Source organism: Centropristis striata, chromosome 5 (assembly GCF_030273125.1).
Source record: "Centropristis striata isolate RG_2023a ecotype Rhode Island chromosome 5, C.striata_1.0, whole genome shotgun sequence".
Lineage (NCBI taxonomy): Eukaryota > Metazoa > Chordata > Actinopteri > Perciformes > Serranidae > Centropristis > Centropristis striata.
Window position 1 is genome coordinate 8,087,490 of NC_081521.1, and position 22,539 is coordinate 8,110,028.

Sequence of the window (22,539 nt, forward strand, 5' to 3'; positions counted from 1 at the left end):
TATACTGTACAAGGATGCATTTTACATTGTGCAAATGTGCTGTGAGTAAAAAAAACACATCAGAGCCTTTTTAGATAAGATTAGTGTAAATGTAGTCAGCAGCTAAAGAAACACAGGCAGTTTCAACGATATTAAAAAACAAAAAATATATAAGACATATACATACATAAATTACATTAAATGCACATGATATACATAAAATGCCATTGTTTGTTATTACTATTGCACATAGTTTTTTTTCTTCCTGAGAATATTTTGTATTTCAAATATATTGCACACTAAATATGTTGTTTGTTATAATATGAACAATAAATGAAAAAATATATCAAATAGCAAAGGATATACACAGGACTGTAGAAAGGGTATAAAACAGATATAAAATACAGAAAAATATACAGAAGATATTCATATATAAGGTTTGTTATACAGTAGATATGTAAAACTATAACGTATGCTATGTAGTATGATGATAAGTATAAGTATAATAATATATTAAGAATCATATTATTAATAATAATAATAATAATAATAATAATACATTTAATTTATAGGCGCCTTTCATGTCACCCAAGGTCACCTTACAAAGTCTAAAATCATAAACATCTTTAAAAACAAGACAACATGGTAAAAACATCACGACATGGTAAAAACAAGACAATGTGATAAAAGCAATTATTACAATATAACAGTATAAAAAAATAAACAGAATAAAAATAATAAATTGTACTTTCTGTGCTCACATATGACTTTGCTCTTTTTTGCTCTCAGTGTTGTCAGAACTTGTGGGGGGACAAGAGATAAAGCCAGAGTTAAGGTAGGTGATTTGATTTTTTTAAAAAGACGATCATGATGTATGAAGTGTGTATTGATCATTGATCTTTCTGCTTGTCAGCAGCAGCTGTCCCACCCCGGGGTGTGATGGCAAAGGCCATGTCAGTGGAAGATACTCTCGACATAGAAGGTAGGACTCAGAGGATTCACGCTGAATATCAGGCCATATCCTCCTGACTACCAGTAGTTTAAATTTGTCCTCTGTGGAGGACCTTTTGCTATCTACAGAGGACATTTAGGGCTTTTCAATGATACCAAATGTGAGGGGGCGGGGCTTTTAGTCTAGACGGAATTGTCCAAAAAGTGAAAGTGAGGAGCATTTATGAGTACAAGTTAGGAACTGGCCTACTTTACTTATTTCAAGGGTGCTGAATCCAAAAAAAATGGTTCCCAAGCGAAATTTTGAGTTTTTGACCTTCTCATTTGCATATCAATATGGCGGCCGTTGGTCGTTGGACCATTTCCCCTTAGTTTTTTTGTAAGTAGGCAATCAAAGATGAGGAAATGAAGTTTCTGGATCTATAGTCTAGGGTCAGAGCAAGAATATAGTGGAGGATCAGTGCCTTATATATATATATATATATATATGCAAAATACCAACTTTTAAGGTGAAATTAAGCATTATTTATGTCATTTTTTTAAGGCCAACAGAAATATTCAATCAATATCACTTTTAAATGTTCCAGTTGGTATTTTGCATACATATACATGCATAAAAAAGACACTGAGCCTCCACTATATCCTTGCTCTGACCCTAGACTATAGATCCAGAAACTTAATTTCCTCATCTTGATTGCCTACTTACAAAAAAACTAAGGGGAAATGGTCCAATCACTGTGCAGGATGGGCAATTTGGTGGCCATTTGATACACAAATTAGAAGGTCAAAAACTCAAAATTTCGCTTGGGAACCATTTTTTTTTGGATTCAGCACCCTACCAAGTAAAGTAGGCCGGTTCCTGACTTGTACCCATAAATGCTCCTCACTTTCACTTTTTGGACAATTCCGTCTAGACTATAAGGTAGTTTTGCCGTTACAAAAGCTGGCCTTTAGAACCAGTGTTTCCCACAGGATTTTTTTGCCAGAAAAGTTTGCCCTAAAAGTCTAAATTTGGTGCTTCTCCCACATTCTAATGCCACTATTCCATCTTAATCATTGCATATTTTTATGAATTATTGTAAAGGAGACTAAGTGTTCTGTTTTATTTAAGGCGTCATAGATATATATATTTTTTAAATACTTTATTTATTCATTTTCAAAACATCCAGGTTCTTTGTTCCAGACTTTAAGAATAATTTTCTTCTTCTTAAGGCGTCATATTTTGACAGTCTTCTTGCAAATTCTGTGGTGGACTCTGCTAACACATCCATGTGCTATTATTTTGAAAGCTACATGTGCTTGCTTTATTTTGAAGGCGGGTCTAACACGTTCTTACTGTAATGCCTCATGGTGTGATATAGTAACACTGAAAGTCAGAACTTGAAAGTTGGAACTTGTAGTTTGGAACAACATCAAAAAGTCTGACATTCGTGTAGACCTTGAACGCACCATTAGCTGTACCACACAAACGCCAGACTCTATGTGCGCTCCACTGCAAATATACAATATACAATATACAATAATACAATAATAATAAAGGTATTTTTAATCTGTGTAATTCTGTAATGGTAACATCCAATCACAACACTAATCAGTTTAAATGAAACATATGGCTTCTAAACTGTTGTTGTACACTAACACAGCTATTCTTAACCTTGGGGTCGGTACCCCAATTGGGGTCACGAGATGATTTCTGGGGGTCGCCAAATCATTTTGGAAGTCAGCTCTGTGTCCACTGTGTTAAAGTGTTCATGTGTTAATGTGTTTAATCTTTTTGGTCATTTCATGTATTTTTTTGGTCATTTTGTGTGTGTTTTTTTTGTCATTTTGTGTCTTTTTTGGTCATTTTGTGTCTTTTTTGGTCATTTTGTGGTCAATTTGTGTATTTTTTGGTTATTTTGTTTCCTTTTTTTGGTCATTTTGTGACTTTTTTTAGTCATTCTGTGTCTTTTTTGGTCATTTTGTGTCTTTTCTGGTCATTTTCTGGCTTTTTTGGTTATTTTATGTCTTTTTTGATCATTTTGTGGTCAATTTGTGTCTTTTTAGTAATTTTGGTTCCGTTTTTTGGTCATTTTGTTTCTTTTTTTGGGTGATCTGAGCTGTGCGTGTGAGATTCTGTTCAGTGAGAGGGGGTCGCGGACAACATGCATGTTAAATTGGGGGTCGAAAGTGAGTGAGAAAGAAAAACATCTTATTAAATGTTTATCTTCTGTAATTAATTGAAACATTAGCACGCAGTATTCAGGTTGTATTCAACAGAGGCATTGTATTTGTATTGTATTCACTATGAATCTGGGGGGGATATACCTGTTTGTATATGATCAAACTTTATGCACCACAGCCAGTTAGCCTTTTTATAAGTCACACACCAATAGCTTCATGCTATAAAGAGCAGACAGAATCAGCATTCAAATACAGAAACAAATTCAAAAACAAGTCAAGACAAGTAAATTAAATTTTATATATATAGCCCAGAATCACAAATCAGAAATTTGCCTCAAAGGGCTTTACAGACTGTACAGGGTATGACTCCCTCTGTCCTTTCAGCCTCACAGCAAACAAGAAGTCCTCTAAAAAAACATTTTAACAGGGAAAAAATAGAAACCTCAGCGAGAGCAACAGGGGATGGGAGGGATCCTCCTCCCAGGATGGACAGAACAGATCAACAGAGTAGAATAGAGTAGATAGAATAGAGTAGATAGAGTCTCCCAACAAGATGAACAATGACAACAATAATAGCACCAACCCTACAGTCCAGTCTGTGGCTAATGAACCAAATAACAGTAGTAGTAACAGTAATACTGATTATAGAAGGAACAGGACTAGTGGTAATAGTCATAGTTGCAGTGAATATTAATGACAACAGAAGCGTCTGGAGCAGTAACAATGATGATAAGAAATCAGAATATTACTGATGATATAATAACAGTCTGGACCCAAGCACGATCCCTGTTGAGGACCATATAGTCAGGCGGCTTAGGATCAGATTTAAGAAGAAAGGGGACACGTCGGACAAAAGCACCACATTTTTTCGACATGCTCTCTATCACCATAGGTTTCCATTTTTGGTGGGAGCCACTTCATCAAGATTGTGGATCGGAGATGGCAGCCATATAAAGTCTATGAGAACCAATATATCTTCCAAGCCACTTAGAAGGTCAATCTTGGTGTCAAAATCTACATTTTCTGTTGGGAAAAATGTATATCCAAGATCTGACATGAGATGAAAGCTTTACCTTGATTTGTTTGAGCAGTGTACATAGCAGCTAATCCTCACTCTCCCATGAACATAGATTCCAAACATTTTTGACTCAGGATTCCCTGCTGCAGCACTTGAAGACCTACCAGTCTGGGTGAAAACTAACATATCTATTTGATCAAATAATCATCTAGTGATATTCTCAATAGCTTTAAATGATTCCTGGACCCAGAAAATGTAGATTTTGACACCCAGATTGACCTTCTAAGTGGCTTGGAAGATATACTGGTTCTCATAGATTTTATATGGCTGCCATCTCCAATTTGTAATCTTGATGAGGTGGCTCCTACCAAAAATTTAAACCTATGGTGATAGAAAGCATGTGGAAAAAATGTGGTGCTTTTGTCCGACGTGTCCCCTTTATTTAGCTAAGCCGCCTGACTAAAAGTAGTAGTAGTCTATCATAATTAGCTCTGTAGTCATGCCAACAGCCCTGGTCTCTGTGATGGTGATGAAGCCATAACCCACGCCCACCAGGGGCCAGTGGTGATGCAGATTGATTGTATATATTGCACAAAATGTTCTGATTTAGAACAGGGCCATGTGGCTGCAGGAGCACCTCTGATATGACCTTTCATGGATCAGTTTGACCCCCTGAGTTAGAAGATGGACAACAAGCTGTTGATTCTGTTGTTTAATGTGAGCACATTAGATGAACATGTTGTCGTCCTGCTCTCCTCAGCATACTGGGATGCCCCATAGTGAAGAAAAGGAAGCTGGAGGAGGCCGACGCCGACACTGACGCTGACACTGAGGAGAACCAGTCTGCTCCCAAGAGGAGGAACCAGCCCTCCATCCAGGCATCAGAGGAAGGCCTCACCGCAGACAGTGATGCAACAGACGAGAAGGAGGCAGAGAAACAGGAGGAGGAGGGAGACGAGGAAGAAGAACTCAAAGAGAAGAAGAAAAACACAACAAAAACCAGGCCAGAGTCAACAAAAAGTGAGTGAAACCAAACCAGAAGTTACCATGAAACATTAAAGTTAGTAGGCAGGGCCAATCTAAACTTTTGACATTGCTTCCTGTTTGAATTACTGGTAGGTGCCTTAAGAATTAACACGATTTTTAAAAAAGCATTAAAGAAACAATTAGTTACAATTTGAACTGTTTACACCCAAACTATAACTCTGACAGCTCTAGCAGATGAATGTGAGTGAGAAGATGAATTTTCCTACGTTTCTATTTATAAATTATTTCTGTAGAGTGGTATCTGCAGCCTTTCCAAATTTATTTTTTGACAAATTTTTCTTTCCCTCTGCACTCTAGCGATGATGTCATCCACTGTTTGCTGAAAACTTAGAAAAGTCATAGCACACTTGTCATGGGCGAGCCGGTTGATTTGATACCTTTTTTGTGTATGTGCGACCAAAACTCTAATAACAAAAAAAACCCCGGAGGAAACGGAAAAATAATAAAATTAGGAATAAGCCCGGTGAATAGGATATATTGTGCTTTTTCAAGCACACTCAATGAAAAACATGTGTGCAACAGAATAATGTTGGTGTTTCCTAGCCCAATAGTGCCCAGTGTCCCTTTATGGACATCGTCTTAGGTTATCTTAATAAATAGTGACAACTAAACTGTTGTTGTACACTAACACAGCTATTCTCAACCTTGGGGTCGGGACCCCAATTGGGGTCACAAGATGATTTCTGGGGGTCGCCAAATCATTTTGGAAGTCAGCTCTGTCTCCACTGTGTTAAAGTGTTCATGTGTTAATGTGTTTTCGTCTTTTTGGTCATTTTGTTTCCTTTTTTTGGTAATTTTGTGTCTTTTTTTAATCATTTTGTGGTCAATTTGTATCTTTTTTGGTAATTTTGTTTCCTTTTTTTGGTAATTTTGTGTTTTTTAAGTGATTTTGTGTCTTTTTTTGGTCATTTTGTTTCTTTTTTGGGTCATTTTGTGTCTTTTTTGGTAATTTTGTGTTTTTTTGGTAATTTTGTTTCCTTTTTTGGTCATTTTGTTTCTTTTTTGGGTGATCTGAACTGTGCGTGTGAGATTGTGTTCAGTGAGTGGGGGTCGTGGACAACATGCATGTTAAATTGGGGGTCGCGACTCAAAAAGGTTGAGAACTACTGCTCTAACAAACAAGACTCCAAGATGGTCTGAAAACAGAATGAATGGTTCTACTAATGGTCTACAGTTACGCTTGCAGCTCTGTGAAGCTAATTGTTCTTTAAGCTAAATGTTAACATCAACATGCTAACACGCTAAGAATGACACTTTTACATGCTGATGTTTTGTGGGGAATGTTAACCCTTGGCCACATTTATAGTTAAGCGTGCTAACATGAGTAAATTAGCACTAAACAGCACAGCTGAGGCTGATGGGAATGTCATTAGTTTTGCATGTATTTAAAGGTATTTATTAAATATTTTGAACAACCGAAGTGGTGCTGGACTCTGCTAGCATGGCCAAAAAAATAGGTATTTGAACAGAAGCTTAGTTTAGCATAGGTAAAGCCAAAAGAAAAGCTACCTTAGCATACAAGCAAAAGAGTGAGTGAAGGAGTGACATGATGAAAAGGCTTGTTGGGATGTTGGGAGAACAGTATGGTATGTGAGAGTAGCAGCAGATTGGAGTTGGCTGCTACAAAAACTATGCAAAGGGGGTTAAACTGAGAAAAACAGCTTTAAAGATTTTTAACGTTTTTTAACTGGCCAGCCAAATGGGGTATAGGTAGGTAAGTGATATGACACTTATTTCTACATTTATTGATGATGTAATTTTTATGCTCAAAATTCATGACGATTTCTTTAACCTTTCACCTCAAAAACGTGCACTAGTGCACTGCGCGGTTTTGCATTGCTGTAAAAGGTTCTAATAGTAAACCAGAGTGCTTTTATATTTTGTTTTCAGTGAATGAACATTTTCAAATTGATTGTGTTAAGTAAGTGTATTTAAAAGTGTTTAACAACTCTATTCAAAATGTGTTTATTTTAGACTTAATATTATAAAGTAATGTTACATTTTGACTTTATTACTTCATAACTATCTAGATAATAATTTCCCTATCAAATTAACTTAAAAATAATTATAATATAATAATAATTTCTATTCTTGTCTTCACTATTTAACACAATGAAGAAATACTTACTGCAATTTTTATATCATTATTTCTCTGAAATAAAGCAAAAATTGAAATCTAAAACTTTGTTGCAAGATAAAACAGACATCAAGGAGTTCATTTTTAGTGATAACTAAAATGTAGTTAGTGAAGTTAGGCTTTGTAGGGCAGAATACACCTCTCAAGTTGTAAGTTACTATGTAGAGATGACAAAAATGACCTTCATCTATACTTTGAATCCACAGCACACTGCTCACTGGTGACAACGGAGGACACAGAAACAGCAGCGTGTCCTCTGGTTGATGTTGGCGACAGTGAAAGCTTCACCTCAGAGACTGAGAATGAAAGTGAAAGGGACAAAACTAGTGAGGAGGTGAAGCCGGTAACAGAGACTGATGATGTTCAGCTGGTGGAGACAGAGACGAAGGAGGATGAGGAAGGTCAGCTGATGACGAAGGAGGATGAGGAAGGTCAGCTGATGACGAAGGAGCAGTCGTCAGAGCAACCTGAAGAAGAACTCACCGAGCACAAAGAGACAAAAGAAGAGGAAGAAGAGGAAGCAGAAGAAGAAGAAGAAGAGGAAGAAGAAAAGGAAGAGAAAGAGCAGCAAGAAAATATTCTAAAAGAGAAGCCGGAAGAACAACACATGATAAGCCAGGGAAACTCTGATCACCAGTACTCCAGTGGAGATTACAACCATCAGGCCAAAGAACTAACAGAGGAGCAGAGTAAGAGGGAGGAGCTGGAAGAGGAGGAGGAAGAGGAGGAGGAGGAGGAGGAGGAGGAAGAGGAGGAGGAAGAGGAGGTAGAACAGCATGAGGTCCACCAAGAGGAAGATGCTCCTTACACTTTGAGTCCCGGCACTCAGGGATCTGAGGCTGAGATGTCACTCAGGGAAGAAAAAGTCTGCACCCCTATGACTGAGGAAGAGGAGGAGGATGAAGATGAGAGAGAGGATGAGGAGGATGAGAGGCGAGGGAAGGAAGTGGGCGAGGTGCTGGAGGAGGAAGAGGAGGACCGAGACTCCAGCAAAGCTTCTCCGACTACAGTGGTGATAGAAGTCCGCTCTGAGGAGGAGGAGGATGAGGATGATGAGGAAGAGGAAGAAGAGGAGGAGGAGGAGGAGGAAGAAGAAGAAGAGGAGGAGGAAGAAGAGGAGCAGGATCGTGTCTCGGAGGGCTCAGGAATCACGGATGACTCAGAGAACTGGGATATGACTCGGGGGAACCTGGGGCTGCTGGAGCAGGCCATCGCCCTGAAGGCGGAGGAGGTGAAGGGGGGCCAGGAGGCGCGGCGCTCCCCGGACTACCAACCGTACGGCTCCTCCTCCAAGAGCCTGGAGCCTGCTGCCGTGGCCCGCCGCTCCGCTCACTACAGCAAAGGTACGCTCACTGTTATAACACCAGGCAGGACAACAGGACAAACATACAGGAAACCACATGGAAACAATGTTAGACCAGCCTTTGTTACACTAGTGCAGAGCCTGTAGGAAGTCTGTATTCATATAGTGGGAGATTAAGTAGATTATTCAATTATGGCCAATGAGGTTGTGTGTGAAAGTGTGATGTACAATGAGGTGCAATACTCTTGAGTAGTGTTAATATACAAAGTGTATATTGGGTAATACATGGATGTACATTGAGATATAAAGAGACACAGAAATAGTTATTTTAAGAAAAAGAAACTTAATCATTCAACATGGTTAGACATATATACAGACACAGATATAGGAGGGGAGAAGTTTACATGCAGCACTAACAGATGGATGTGTAGTGGATGCAGACCACTACAACGTCTGCAACACTTAAAAAAAATAAAACACTTTTCATAAGGTACGCACACCATCCAAGCCACATACCAAATCTACGGTCAGCGAGATATGCCCTAGACACACACACACACACACACACACACACACACACACACACGCTAACCCTAAGATAAACCTAGTTGTAACCTTTAACCCTTAAACAAATTCTGAACTCTCACTCTGTTGGTTAAAAACAGGTTCTGGTCCTCACTATGTAGGAGGTACAAGAACACACACACACACACACACACACACACACACAAAGACGCTTCTTTCTTTTATAGATAAAGAATGTGCAAAATCAGAGGTTCAGGGCACAGAGTTAGAATAAAAAAAGGCACCATTCTTGCTATTTGGAGTCAGTGTAGCTTGAAGCTTTTAGGTAAAAGTTTTTTTGTATTGTTACATGGATTATTCACAAGTCTTGTTTTGAAAACATCACGGACTTGTGATGCTGTTTTATAAAAATGTACATGACCATAATGATTTTAGAGTCCATAAATGTGCTGTTAATGTGAGGCATAAAAATATCTGAGCGTCATATCTAGGGCTGCTGTCCTTGTGTACAGTCATGGAAAAAATCAATGATTTTGGTTAGTATCCAGAAAACCATGTTAAATGTCTAGATATCAGCTCTTAAATTAAACTCTATTCAGATACTTTTGTTGTTATCATCATATTTGTCCAAATAAATGCACCTGTAGTTGTACCAGGCATTAAAAAACAATGGTCTAATATTTTTGAACTGGATAACTGATATAGTCTATGAACTGGATATAGTCTAATACTGTAAAATTGTACTACCAGTATAATAAGGGCTGGACCACCAATAGGTCTTATTTCAAGTGTTGATGGATAGCATTAGATCATCTGGACACATAAACACTCTGTGCTGCTGCTATGTGCAGTGATGTTCATGCAATATATATGTATTTACTATTTAATTATTATGATATTATTGTATTTTAACCTGCATGTGATAAATGCATTAACAGTAAAAATATACCCCAATCAGTATTATCACTATCATGTATTAAAATAGGTATAAATACCAATGTTGGTGATTCTGGGCATGGGAGTGCTAGTGTCTTATTCTACTTACTTATATGCTTTAATTCACAATTACTGCCATCTAAATCTGCTCTGTTCTCGTCTGTTCAGAGAAGAAAGAGGTGAAATGTCCGACCCCGGGGTGTGACGGGACCGGTCATGTGACTGGGTTGTACCCCCACCATCGCAGCCTATCAGGATGTCCTCACAAAGACCGGATCCCTCCAGAGAGTGAGTCCACATGACCTGAAACCTTTAGAGCAGGGGTGTCAAACTCAAATACACAATGGGCCAAAATTTAAAACTTGAATAAAATCGCGGGCCAACATTGAACAAATAAACCTTTTAATATATACCAAACATGTTTTGCTTTAACATTAAATATGGAACCAGCAACGCTTATAAACATACAATATATAACTAAATAGTGCAGACATGCAAATCAAATTTCAAATAAAAAACACATCAATGTCATTAATTTATTAAATAACAATTAAATAAAAATCGTATGCCTCTTTTCTATTTCCATCCTTCTGATTTAAATATCAAAATAAACTTTTTCAACAGGTTAATAAATTCTGCCTTTCTTTTCGCCATTTTTGGGAAGGGGTAGCTCGGAGACAGCTCTAGCTTGAGGTTGCTATGACGACTGTCACAGAGGAGCGTTTCTGGGTCCTGTCCTGATTGACACGCCAAAACAACAGCAGGGCATTGTGGGATTTGTAGTATTAGGTGTGAATGCGCCATGTAATACCGGTGGGTCAGCTTTTATAGTACAATAATAAGATAATAATTTGGTATTGCCTCGCGGGCCAAATAAAATTACACTGAGGGCCAAATTTGGCCCGCGGGCCAGAGTTTGACACCCCTGATTTAGAGTCTTCTGATGTCACACCAGCTGTGACAATGACTTTTGTTACTTTTGTAGTTATCATCACTACCAACATTGGTATTAATAGTATTAGTACTGCTACTTCCTTCTACTAAAGACAATAATAATATACTAATACTACTAACCGTATTACCACTGCTGTTTTTCCAACTACTGTGTGTGTTGCACAAATACTTTTATTTTTCTAATACTGCTAATAATGTGTGCTGTGTGTCTTTAGTCCTGGCCATGCATGAGAACGTCTTGAAGTGTCCGACTCCTGGCTGCACGGGCCAAGGCCACGTCAACAGTAACCGCAACACACACCGCAGGTTAATAAACCACCGAGACACACACACACACACACACACATACATACAGAAACACACAGTCCAACACATACACATCAACGTGATTACCACAACAAATGTAGCCAGCGAATTTCCCATGGGATAAATAAAGTATCTATCTATCTATCTATCTATCTATCTATCTATCTATCTATCTATCTATCTATCTATCTATCTATCTATCTATCTGTCTGTCTGTCTGTCTGTCTGTCTGTCTGTCTGTCTGTCTGTCTGTCTGTCTGTCTGTCTATCTATCTATCTATCTATCTATCTATCTATCCATCCATCCATCCATCCAACATTTTCATAGTTCAGATATCAGAAATCTATACATCTTCCTGTTTAGTCTAAGGTTTGTTTCAGTTTTCAATATCTATTCAATACTGGGATAAACATGTTTTTCAGGCCTTTGGAGTTCAATCCTGGAAATAAATTTCCACAATATACTGATATTTTGATATAATATCCCATCTAATGCTACTAACACACTGTCTTCAAAGGGCTTATCAATAATTCAAACTTCAATCTGCGTATTAAATGTCTACCTATTCATGAGAGCTTGCATTTGGATTCATCTCCCCTGTCAGTCTGTCCGGCTGCCCCATCGCAGCAGCAACCAAGCTGAACAAGACCCAGGACAAGCAGGTTCATCTCCAGGCTTCACCCACTGAGCCCGCTTCCAACTCTGACAGAGTGCTCAGGTAAGTGATTTCCTGTCCAGTTCAGGGGCCAATTCACAAAAAGATTACAGGGCTTTTGTGCCCAGTTCTATTTGTACATATTGAAATGAGCTAATAGATAGATAGATAGATAGATAGATGGAAAGATAGATAGATAGATGGATGGATGGATGGATAGATAGATAGATAGATAGATAGATAGATAGATAGATAGATAGATAGATAGATAGATGGAAAGATAGATAGATAGATGGATGGATGGATGGATAGATAGATAGATAGATAGATAGATAGATAGATAGATAGATAGATAGATAGATAGATAGATAGATGGATGGATGGATGGATGGATGGATGGATGGATGGATGGATGGATGGATGGATGGATGGATGGATGGATGGATGGATAGATAGATAGATAGATAGATAGATAGATAGATAGATAGATAGATAGACAGACAGACAGACAGACAGACAGACAGACAGACAGACAGACAGACAGATAGATAGATAGATAGATGATTTTATTCATCCCCGAACGGAAATTCGGTTGTCACAGCAGTCCGGTATTCAAGTACAATAAAATACAATAGAATAAAATACTGAGGTAGCATAAATAAAAACAACAATAGAAAAAAAACACAGAATACAACAAGGACTTAAGAAGTTAAAAAGGACATCAGTTGGTATGATGGTAATTAAACTGGTGATATGATGGCAACAATGCTATAGTGACTAGACGGTATATAATAATAAGAATAGTACAGTAATATAATATTATATATAATATAATATGTAATAATAGATAATAAACAATATAAAAATAAAAGGAAAAATATAAATAAAGTAATTATAAGTAAAATAATAGGATATATAATATATAATAATAGTAATAATAATAATAATAAATAAGGCCGGTAAGGCCGGTCTAATAATAATAGTAGTATATTTCCATGGTTTTCTTGAAAACAACCAAAATCATTATCAAGAAAACCATAGAAAATGTTATTATGGTTATTATCAAGAAAACCATGGAAAATGTCTAGATACCAGCTCTTGAATTAAACTCTTATCAGCTATTTTTGTTGTTATCATTAAATTTGTCCAAACAAATGTACCTTTAGTTGTACAAGGCAATAAAATGAACAAGAAATTGAAGAAAAAGGGTGGTCTAAATGTTTTTTCCATGACTGTATGTGTAAAGAGGAGACAAATTGCGCTCGGACCTTATTATGACAGGGCAGATTTTGGTTAGAAGTGATGCGCAATTCATGGTGCTATCAATGGCCGCAATCCATTCTTGTGTATTTGAATGCATAGATACAAACGGAGGTGGAAAAAGTATTCAGATCCTTTTCTTAAGTAAAATTACTAGTACCACACTGTGAAATTACTCCACTACAAGTAAAATTCCTACATTCAAAACTTACTGGAGTAAAAGTACAAAATTGTCAGCATCAAAATGTACTTAAAGTATGAAAAGTAAAAATACTCGTTATACTGAATGGACCCACTCAGATTGTTTTATATATTCTAAATATATTATTATTGATGCATTTATGTAAGCAGCGTTTTACTGCTGTCAATGTAGGGCTCATTTTAACTATTTAATATACAAATATGTGGTTTAATTTATAAACATGTGTAATCACTTTAAATTGATAATGTTTATATGTTAAATCTCGACCTGAAAAGTAAGTAAAACTGTCAGCTAAATATAGTGGAGTAAAAAGTACAATATTTGCTTTTAAAATGTAGTGGAGTAGAAGTATAAAGTTGCAAATGTGGAAATACTCAAGTAAAGAAAAGTACCTCAAATTTGTCTTTAAGTATAGTACTTGAGTAAATGTACTCAGTTACATTCCACCACTGGATACAAACAGGTATGTCCACGTGACTGAAGGGACAATGACTAACTCAGGACTTTTCCTGCAGGCCCATGTGTTTTGTAAAGCAGCTGGAGATCCCTCAGTATGGCAGCTACCGGCCCAACACAGTGACCACCACGCCTCGAGCTAACCTGGCCAAGGAGCTGGAGAAATACTCCAAGGTGTCTTTTGACTATGCAAGCTTTGATGTCCAGGTGTTTGGAAAGCGTATGCTCATTCCAAAGTCACCCAGCAGCACTGAAACATCACCCAAAGCCTTCAAAAGTAAGACCCACACACCTCACCTCCACTTCTGTACACAGCTAAATCTGTAGTGTTGTTTTTTTTCAGTGTTAATAATTTTGAGTTAGTGGGTGTTTATTTTGGAGTTTTTTTTAACACTTGTTATGATCCAAAAGGTCTGCCAGTTGTCAATCAAGCGAGTTACATGTTAACACCTGAGTTAGATTCACTTCAGTTGGAGTTGATTTTCAGATTTTGTGACTTGTATGTCCGGCTAAAGACAGAACGCACTTTTAATGTACCATAAAACAAGACAATGAATGTTAATTATCACATTAGTGAAAGTAAAGAACATGATTTTAGGGTTAAAAATACACTGCAAAAAAGCCAACTTGTATTTTTTGGCCTAAAACAGTGATTTAATTCGGTAAAACTTGGAAATATAAATTATTGACATTTAGGGCAATAATGTAAGTTAGCACAACAAAGGAAGCCAGTTGTCTGCTCAAAAACAAGTTGGTGAGTTGTTGTTACTTATATCTTTAAGTTGGGGTTCACAACAAGGGACAATAGTTCTGCTAACTCTTATTTCTTTGTTGTGAAATTCGGTCATTAGCGAAAGCTAGCGGCTAACTGATGCTAGCGGCTAACTGACGCCAGCGGCTAACGGATGCTAGCGGCGCTGCTTGTTACAGCTACAAGAGTAGCCATTAGCGTATCAATGCTAACTCAAAATTGTGGTCGCAACATTAGCTGACATAGAGTTGAGCAAAAACAAAACTTAAAATATTTAGTTTAATTGTCCAACTTAAAATTTTATCGAAGTTTGTTGCCTTGAAATTTTGAGTTCACCCAAATTTTCTTTTTTTGCAGTGTACACTTTAATGTGTCAAAGTAACACAATGTATGTTAAAAATTAACACTCACAGTGAAAGGGAATAACACGATTTTAGGGTTAAAAATATACTTTAATGTGTCATAAAATAACACGATGTATGTTAAAAATTAACACTCTAACACATGATTTGGAGTTAAAGTGCACTTATGTGGTGTCATAATCAACACCAAGGGTGTCAAATATTTAACACTATTAAAGAGTTAAAATATTTACACTTTTCAAAGTGTAATTTTAACTCAGACTCTGTGAGAACTATATAAACTCAGAAAAAGTGTTAAATTTAACACTGTGAGTTGAATTAGCACTCCAGATTTTGCTGTGTACTTGATTTGGACATGCCATGTGTTAAAATGCTAAATTAAGTGTACCTTTAAAAAAAAAAATTGAATTGCTCAAAATGTTTAACCAGAACCTCTGGAAGCAGGGTGCTTTCTGTGATGCGTATTACCTGCAATTTAGTTATTTTTATTTTTCATATCCGACCAAATGCAGATGATGTTACAGTACATCCATATTAGAGCTCATTGATATTTGGCAGTAAAAAAAAAATCTGATACACTTATATTTAATTTAGTATTCATTGTCTCAAACTGCTTAATTCAAGATCTCAAATTAATAATTTGTGCACACAAATTACCGGGACATATATTTAGGGACATATATTTAAACAATATTTGATGTTTAAGAAAGAAGAAGAACAGCTTTGTTCTTCAGGTAACATGTTCCTGATCTCTGTCCACCTTCTTCTTCATTTTTTGTCCTGGACTCATTTTTATTAATAAATCTGTAATTTCAGTCCACAGTCCAAGATAAAAATAGGCATTCATAAATAGGCACCATAAAAAGGGACAATAAAACTAAGATAGAGTTGATTTGGTGTTCATGAAATTAATTTGAATGATCCACTTTTGCAGGTTAGTTTTAATTTTGTAAGACAATATTGAGATGTTTGATAATGAGTATGTGTGATATTGAGAAATTTTCCCACTACAACATTGTACGTCAAATGTATTTTAGAGGGTCAACAATCGTTTAAAAACTGTGTTTTTAATAATTGGTATGCACAAATGATTGTAAAGTGAGAGCATAGCATGAATTAGTAATTATTGTGCATGGTTTATTAACTGGTGAATTTGTGCACACATCATAGTCTAGACGGATTTCAGAAAAAAGGCCTCCTATAAGAAGTGAGGAGCATTTATGGGTTCAAGTCAGCAACCGGCCTACCTTACATATCTCAAGGGTGCTGAGTCAAAAAAAAATGGTTCCCAAGCGAAATTTTGAGTTTTTGACCTTCTAAATTGTATCAAATGGCGAAATTGCCCATCTTACAGTCGTTGGACCATTTCCCCTTAGTTTTTTTGTAAGTAGGCAATCAAAGATGAGGAAATTACGTTTCTGGATCTATAGTCTAGGGTCAGAGCAAGGATATAGTGGAGGCTCAGTGTCTTTTATATGTATATGTGTATATATATATATATACATATATATATGTATGCAAAATACCAACTGGAACATTTAAAAGTGATATTGATTGAATATTTATGTCTGCCTTAAAAAAATGACACAAATAATGATTGATTTCACCTTAAAAGTTGGTATTTTGCATATATATATATATATGTATATGTATATGTATATATATATATATATATATATATATATATATACATACATATATATATACAAACATAAAAAAAGGCACTGAGCCTCCACTTTATCCTTGCTTTGACCCTCCAGAAACTTAATTTCCTCATCTTTGATTGCCTACTTACAAAAAAACTAAGGGGAAATGGTCCAATGACCAACGGCCGCCATTTTGATATGCAAATGAGAAGGTCAAAAACTCAAAATTTTGCTTGGGAACCATTTTTATTCTTGAAATAAGTAAAGTAGGCCAGTTCCTGACTACCCATAAATGCTCCTCACTTTCACTTTTTGGACAATTCCGTCTAGACTAATAGTTCTTATTAGTTATTCTTTTTCTTCACCTGCCATTACTACATAACTTTCCAAATGTGCAAACACAAAAAACTCCTTTGCTACGATGCATAACAACCACTCAATGGCTGTGTATTACTGTTACACCAGCTATGTTAGCCACATTTAAAAATGTTGCACACACACACACACACACACACACAGTGTTTGGCTGCACATTAGTCTGCTCTCTTGTTCTTGTTTCAGCTAATTCATTCTGCTCCATTCCCACACAGCTAAATCATTCCCTAAGGCCTCCTCCCCCAGCCACAGTGTGTCAGGAGGCTTCTCTAAGGGCGCCTCATCCTCCAGCAGTTATGACTACAGCCATGATGCAGAGGCAGCCCACATGGCAGCAACAGCCATCCTCAACCTGTCCACTCGCTGCTGGGAGAGACCCGAGACTATCAGCACCAAGCCCAGGGAGCCCTGCAGCAAGGTACCGGCTGTCCTCCAGACACGTCACGCTGATATTTTGGTCACTTTATTCTGGCACTGACTGTGTATCTTTTTGAACAAGGACTTTTTATTTAATATTTTCACATTATACAAAATACAAAAATAATACAAACAGTAACTAATCCCTAGTTGCCACCCACACCCTCCCATCCACCAGACCTGTACCGCTAAATCAACAGTCATTTAATGTACTTGTTGATAGGGTGAGTCACGTAAACAAAAAAAATGGAGACAGAAAGAACATATGTGAGACTACAAGTAAGAGGTTAACATGTATTACAGGGTGGCATTTTCTGCTTCCATTTGGTCCACAAAATCCAAGAAAGGCTGCCAGGTTGCATAGAATTTCAAAACAGACCCTTGGAGAGAGAATCTTATTGTTTCTAGCTTCAGATGTTGCATCTCTAATCCGATGGGAGTATGAAGGAGGAAGAGGGTCTTTCCATCTGAACACAATCAGTCGTCTGGCCAGTAGTGTGCAAAAGGCCACCACATTAGACCTAGAATTATTTAAATTCACAGTGGGGTGGGGTGATACCAAATAGAGCAGTAAGAGGGGACGGATCTATCGGCTCCATTAATATTTTAGAGAGAGTATTGAAAATTGACCGCCAGAAGTGGTGTAATTTTGGACATGTCCAAAACGTGTGTAGTAGAGTTGCAGGAGCTTGCTTGCATCTATCGCAAGTATATGGGGTTTAACTCCGGTCTAATTTTGGACAGCCTAACCTTTGACTGTGTATGTTAACCCCGTAGGAGTCAGATATTGAAGTGGATGAGAACGGCACCTTGGACCTCAGCATGAAGAAGACCAAGAGGGAGGGCATGCAGCCTCCAGAGCCTTCATCCTCCTCGTCTTCGTCCACTCAACTCATTGGAGCTACCTTGTCTCAGGGCCACACTCAGCCAGAGTGGGAGGGGCCACTGGACTTCACCAAACCCAGTGGAGTCAAAGAGGAAGACCACGAAGAGGTACATGATGCAGAAATCACATCACAGACCCTGTTTCCATTTAGCAGCAACATGTGGTCTGAGTGAACCCGACTGAGAGAAGCTGCTGCTAATTCATGTTAGCATTAACCGGAGCATTAACTGGGATGTTAGTTTTGGCTAGCAAAAAAACAAAAACAAATTTTTGTTACTGACCTCAGAAAACTGAGCAGCGACTCCTTGGAGTGTCTGTTAGTCCAACCAAACACTGAACAAGACATTTTACTGAACAAAACGTTCAAATAAACTGTCATTAAGTGAAAATATAGTGAAAGGGTCAAAGTTATGAGACCAAATCGGTAAACGTCCTCTTTTCTATCTATATAACGTTATATATAACTTTAATGACACGTTGCCGTGGATACGCATTGTTCTGCTTCTCTCCTGGTGATGGTTCGCCTTGTTAGTGACCTGTCAATCAAAGGTAGCCCCGCCCCAAATCATATGATTCTTTATCTTCTATTTTCTTCTAAATGGGGCCATTATTAGAACTATTGACATCAAATTGTCTTGAAGATGATTTTTTACTAGTGATTGAGACCATAGTGTTGTCCTGAAAATTTTTTCTGAGGTAATAAATCAAGTGAGAAGTTTTCAAATTTTGCACTGAAATGAATGGGCAGATTTTTTTTGCAGCCAAACTTAGCGCCCCCTACTGGAATTTTCGGCGAATTTCAGGCTTAATGCACTTCCTGGTGGCCTCCATGCTCAGGCACGGAGATTGCCGCCTGGTCTCCACTAGTGATCTGATTCCACTTCCCTGCTCTCTATGTAAATTAACACGTACATCATTTCCGTTTGAGAAACACCAAATGTGTTGCTGTTTTTCACCGTATATCGGTATGACGACTAAAATGCTCAATTCTGCTTCTGCAACGTTTTTCTGCAGCATGTTCTGACTCCGGCAGTGTTGGTGTGTGTGTGTGTGTGTGTGTGTGTGTGTGTGTGTGAGAGAGAGAGTGTTGCTTGCTGCTTTGCTTCTCCAGTTCTCGGTTTCTGCAAGATTATTTATGTTCACGCCTTATTCCCCCTCATGTCATTCAGCCACACACATCCACTGATTTTATGGTCAATAGACGAGCTGCTGGGGGTCTCTGGGGGCTCCGCTGTCCCCTCGCTCGTAGCCAGATCACCGTGGTTACAGCAGCGAGCGGTAGCAGGGCTAGTTGGTAGATTAGGCTTTGGCCAAATCCTGTCGGAAGCAAGGCTAAAAAATCCTTTTCGGTGGAGAAACAGGAGTGTAAAGTCAAACGTTGTTCTTCTATTAAAATAAACTTTGGCTCTAAAGTATCTAAAACACTGTCTACAGCTAGATCCAAAGAGAGTTTTTCGCATCTGCTGCAGCCATGTTGGATCTGTAAGAAATCTACAAAACTACAAGCTTCCGTCTGTCGAGTAGTACGCGTCATCACCTTGCTGTCCCTCCTTGTTCTGTGATTGGATCCCTAAAACAGGGCTAAGAAACGGCCTTAGTTTCCAGACTACCTGCAGGTTTGAAATGAGGCAGTATGGGTATAATCAGGCTAGTATATCGGCAGGTTGCGATACAAATCTTCCTTAGCCTACAAAATAAAGTTTGACAAATGTCTGCAAGGTTTGATACAGTGTATTTCTGTGTTTTATCATTTTTATTGCAACTTGCAGTTTGCAAACTGTAGCTTTATCCAACTTAATTCTCAGCTCATTGGCTTATTGGCATTTATTTTGAAAGGACGAAAAGAAACTTGATCCTGTCGATGGTTTAACTGACTCTAGTGACATTAAGCTGCAAAGATAACGTCAAGGAGTTCAATGTTTTATGTTTTAGCCCCCGATAAGGCATGAGGTTAGTTTTCACGGTAATCTGCATATTTAAACGTGTTTTGTGTTTAAATAAGTTTTGAATTAAATTAAACTTCATTCATCATTAACCCTCTATGGTACGCATTATGATGCCAGTCAGGAAAAGAATGTTTGGAGTGTTTTGTTTTTTTTTGGTCTAAAAATAGACTAAATAAACATAACCTATTTTTAGACATGTTATAATTCTTTCTTTTTTTTTTTAAAGTTTTTGGGGTTTGTTGCCCATAGGCAATATTTTACCATAAAGTGAAAAAGAAAGTTTTTAAAATTAATTTTAACATAATTTATTTAATAAACATGTGTAAACGATTCAGTAGCTTCAACAGGATACAATACAAAACATTTTAAATGTAAAAACATTATAAAAGGAACTTTTTTAACCGGTTTCTTGTCTGAATGTTGCCTGTAGGAAACATTGTACCATTGAACCAACGACCCATTGAAATGAATGTCTTGAACAGTCTAAGTGTATGAAACTATCAAAAATGAAGGTTTACTCACCTATTAGTAGGAATTTTTTTTTCCAGATGGAAAAGGGCCAGAAAATTATGTTTTGAGTGATTTTTTGTGGCGCAAAATGGCAAAGTTGTTTACTTTGGAAAAGTCTGCAAAAAATGGTTTCAATATGGCCTCCTGGAGGTCATGTGACAAATTAAAGGTTCCCTATACTCTTTCCTCTTTCTTTAAAGTATCGCATCACTCAAAAAGCGGCATTGTAGAAATTTTACAGGCCAGAAATGGGTATGTTGCCTGAGGGCAACACCGTACCATAGAGCAGCTATTCTCAACCTTGGGGTCGGGACCCCAATTGGGGTCGCAAGATGATTTCTGGGGGTCGCCAAATCATTTTGGAAGTCAGCTCTGTCTCCACTGTGTTAAAGTGTTCATGTGTTAATGTGTTTTAGTCTTTTTGGTCATTTAATGTCTTTTTTGGTCATTTTGTGTCTTTTTTGTGTCATTTTGTTTCTTTTTTGGGTCATTTTGTGTCTTTTGGGGTCATTTGGTTTCTTTTTTTGGTCATTTTGAGTCTTTTTTGGTCATTTTGTGTCTTTTTTGGTCATTTTTTGGGTCATTTTGTTTCCTTTTTTTGGGTGACCTGAATTGTGCGTGTGAGATTGTGTTCAGTGAGTGGGGGTCGCGGACAACATGCATGTTAAATTGGGGGTCGCGACTCAAAAAGGTTGAGAACTACTGCCTTAGAGGGTTAAAAAAATACACAGATGGATGGGGCAGGGGGCAGCAGGTGAGTAGGCGGGGCCTAATGTAGACAAGTAAAGAGTCACATACCCGTTCTCACTACTGTCTGAATGTGGACACATGTGGCCTGAACCACCTCCCAATGTGGTTTTTTACATCCGCTCTCAATGCGTCCTGACAGTGTTTTCACCTGTATTTAGAGCCGTCGACTTGTGTTCGGATCTCTCAGACCACATGTTACTGTTAAATGGAAACAGGCTCACAGACTGATGAAAGAAGTGTGAGTGATGATGTTGTGCCAGAGTTGCTTTCCCCACTTTACTCATGTTTTACCTTCTTCAGGTGGAATATACAGCCCCCTCATACACCTCATCTGATGCCGAGGAAGAGGACCAGGAGAACTTGGAGGACAGGAAGTACCCCGGTGAGGTCACCACCAGCAGCTTCAAGGTCAAGTTTCAGCCCAAAGACAGCAAAAAAGAGGTTCTTGTGTAAGTCACAACATTTACTATATCTCCATTTAAAACATTGTTCTACTTTAATTCAATAGTAGCTTGTGCAACCCCGATACCAAAAAAAGTTGGGATGTCATCTAAAACACTTAAAACATTGTAATAAGCAATAATCATTTTTTTGACATATAGTCCATTGGAAGCTGTACAAATACAGTATATTTAATGTGAAACTTTTTGTAAATATACACTCTGAATCCTAAATGTGATGTCGTTTTACACAGCGTCCCAACTTTTTTTGAATGTTGTTGAATTTATTGATCCCTGTCAAAGACGAGGTAGATGAGATTTCTAGAACATTAACACTTAAATATACTTAAAGGGAGTCTGAAAGGAGCAAGACCATCAGATTTGGTAAAACGATGCAAATCTAAATTCAGGTTAGGGTTAGATTATGATCATGATAGAGTGAGATAATTAGTCAGTCAACACTTACATATAATTAAAACATACCCCAAAAGGTATTTGTCTTTAAATCTAACTAATGCAGTGCCCGTAGGAAGTATGTATTCATTAGCATGCTAATCGTGAGA

The 22,539-nt window shown here is 37.6% G+C and overlaps 1 protein-coding gene across 5 annotated transcripts in view; it reads left to right on the forward strand.

Annotated features, from left to right (window-relative positions):
• The window catches only part of LOC131971672 (myelin transcription factor 1-like), a 43,602-nt gene that overhangs the window by 3,402 nt on the left and 17,661 nt on the right, over window positions 1–22,539 (forward strand). For 4 of the 5 annotated variants that reach the window (XM_059333208.1, XM_059333210.1, XM_059333213.1 and 1 more), the window contains exons 4-14: window positions 769–814; window positions 893–961; window positions 4,872–5,131; window positions 7,502–8,638; window positions 10,228–10,347; window positions 11,229–11,319; window positions 11,925–12,038; window positions 13,953–14,170; window positions 17,243–17,445; window positions 18,222–18,437; window positions 21,837–21,985. In XM_059333208.1, the coding sequence (XP_059189191.1) occupies window positions 769–814; window positions 893–961; window positions 4,872–5,131; window positions 7,502–8,638; window positions 10,228–10,347; window positions 11,229–11,319; window positions 11,925–12,038; window positions 13,953–14,170; window positions 17,243–17,445; window positions 18,222–18,437; window positions 21,837–21,985 (2,623 nt within the window). The remainder of the gene's footprint in view (window positions 1–768; window positions 815–892; window positions 962–4,871; window positions 5,132–7,501; window positions 8,639–10,227; window positions 10,348–11,228; window positions 11,320–11,924; window positions 12,039–13,952; window positions 14,171–17,242; window positions 17,446–18,221; window positions 18,438–21,836; window positions 21,986–22,539) is intronic. The other variant, XM_059333212.1, reaches the window with a different exon arrangement.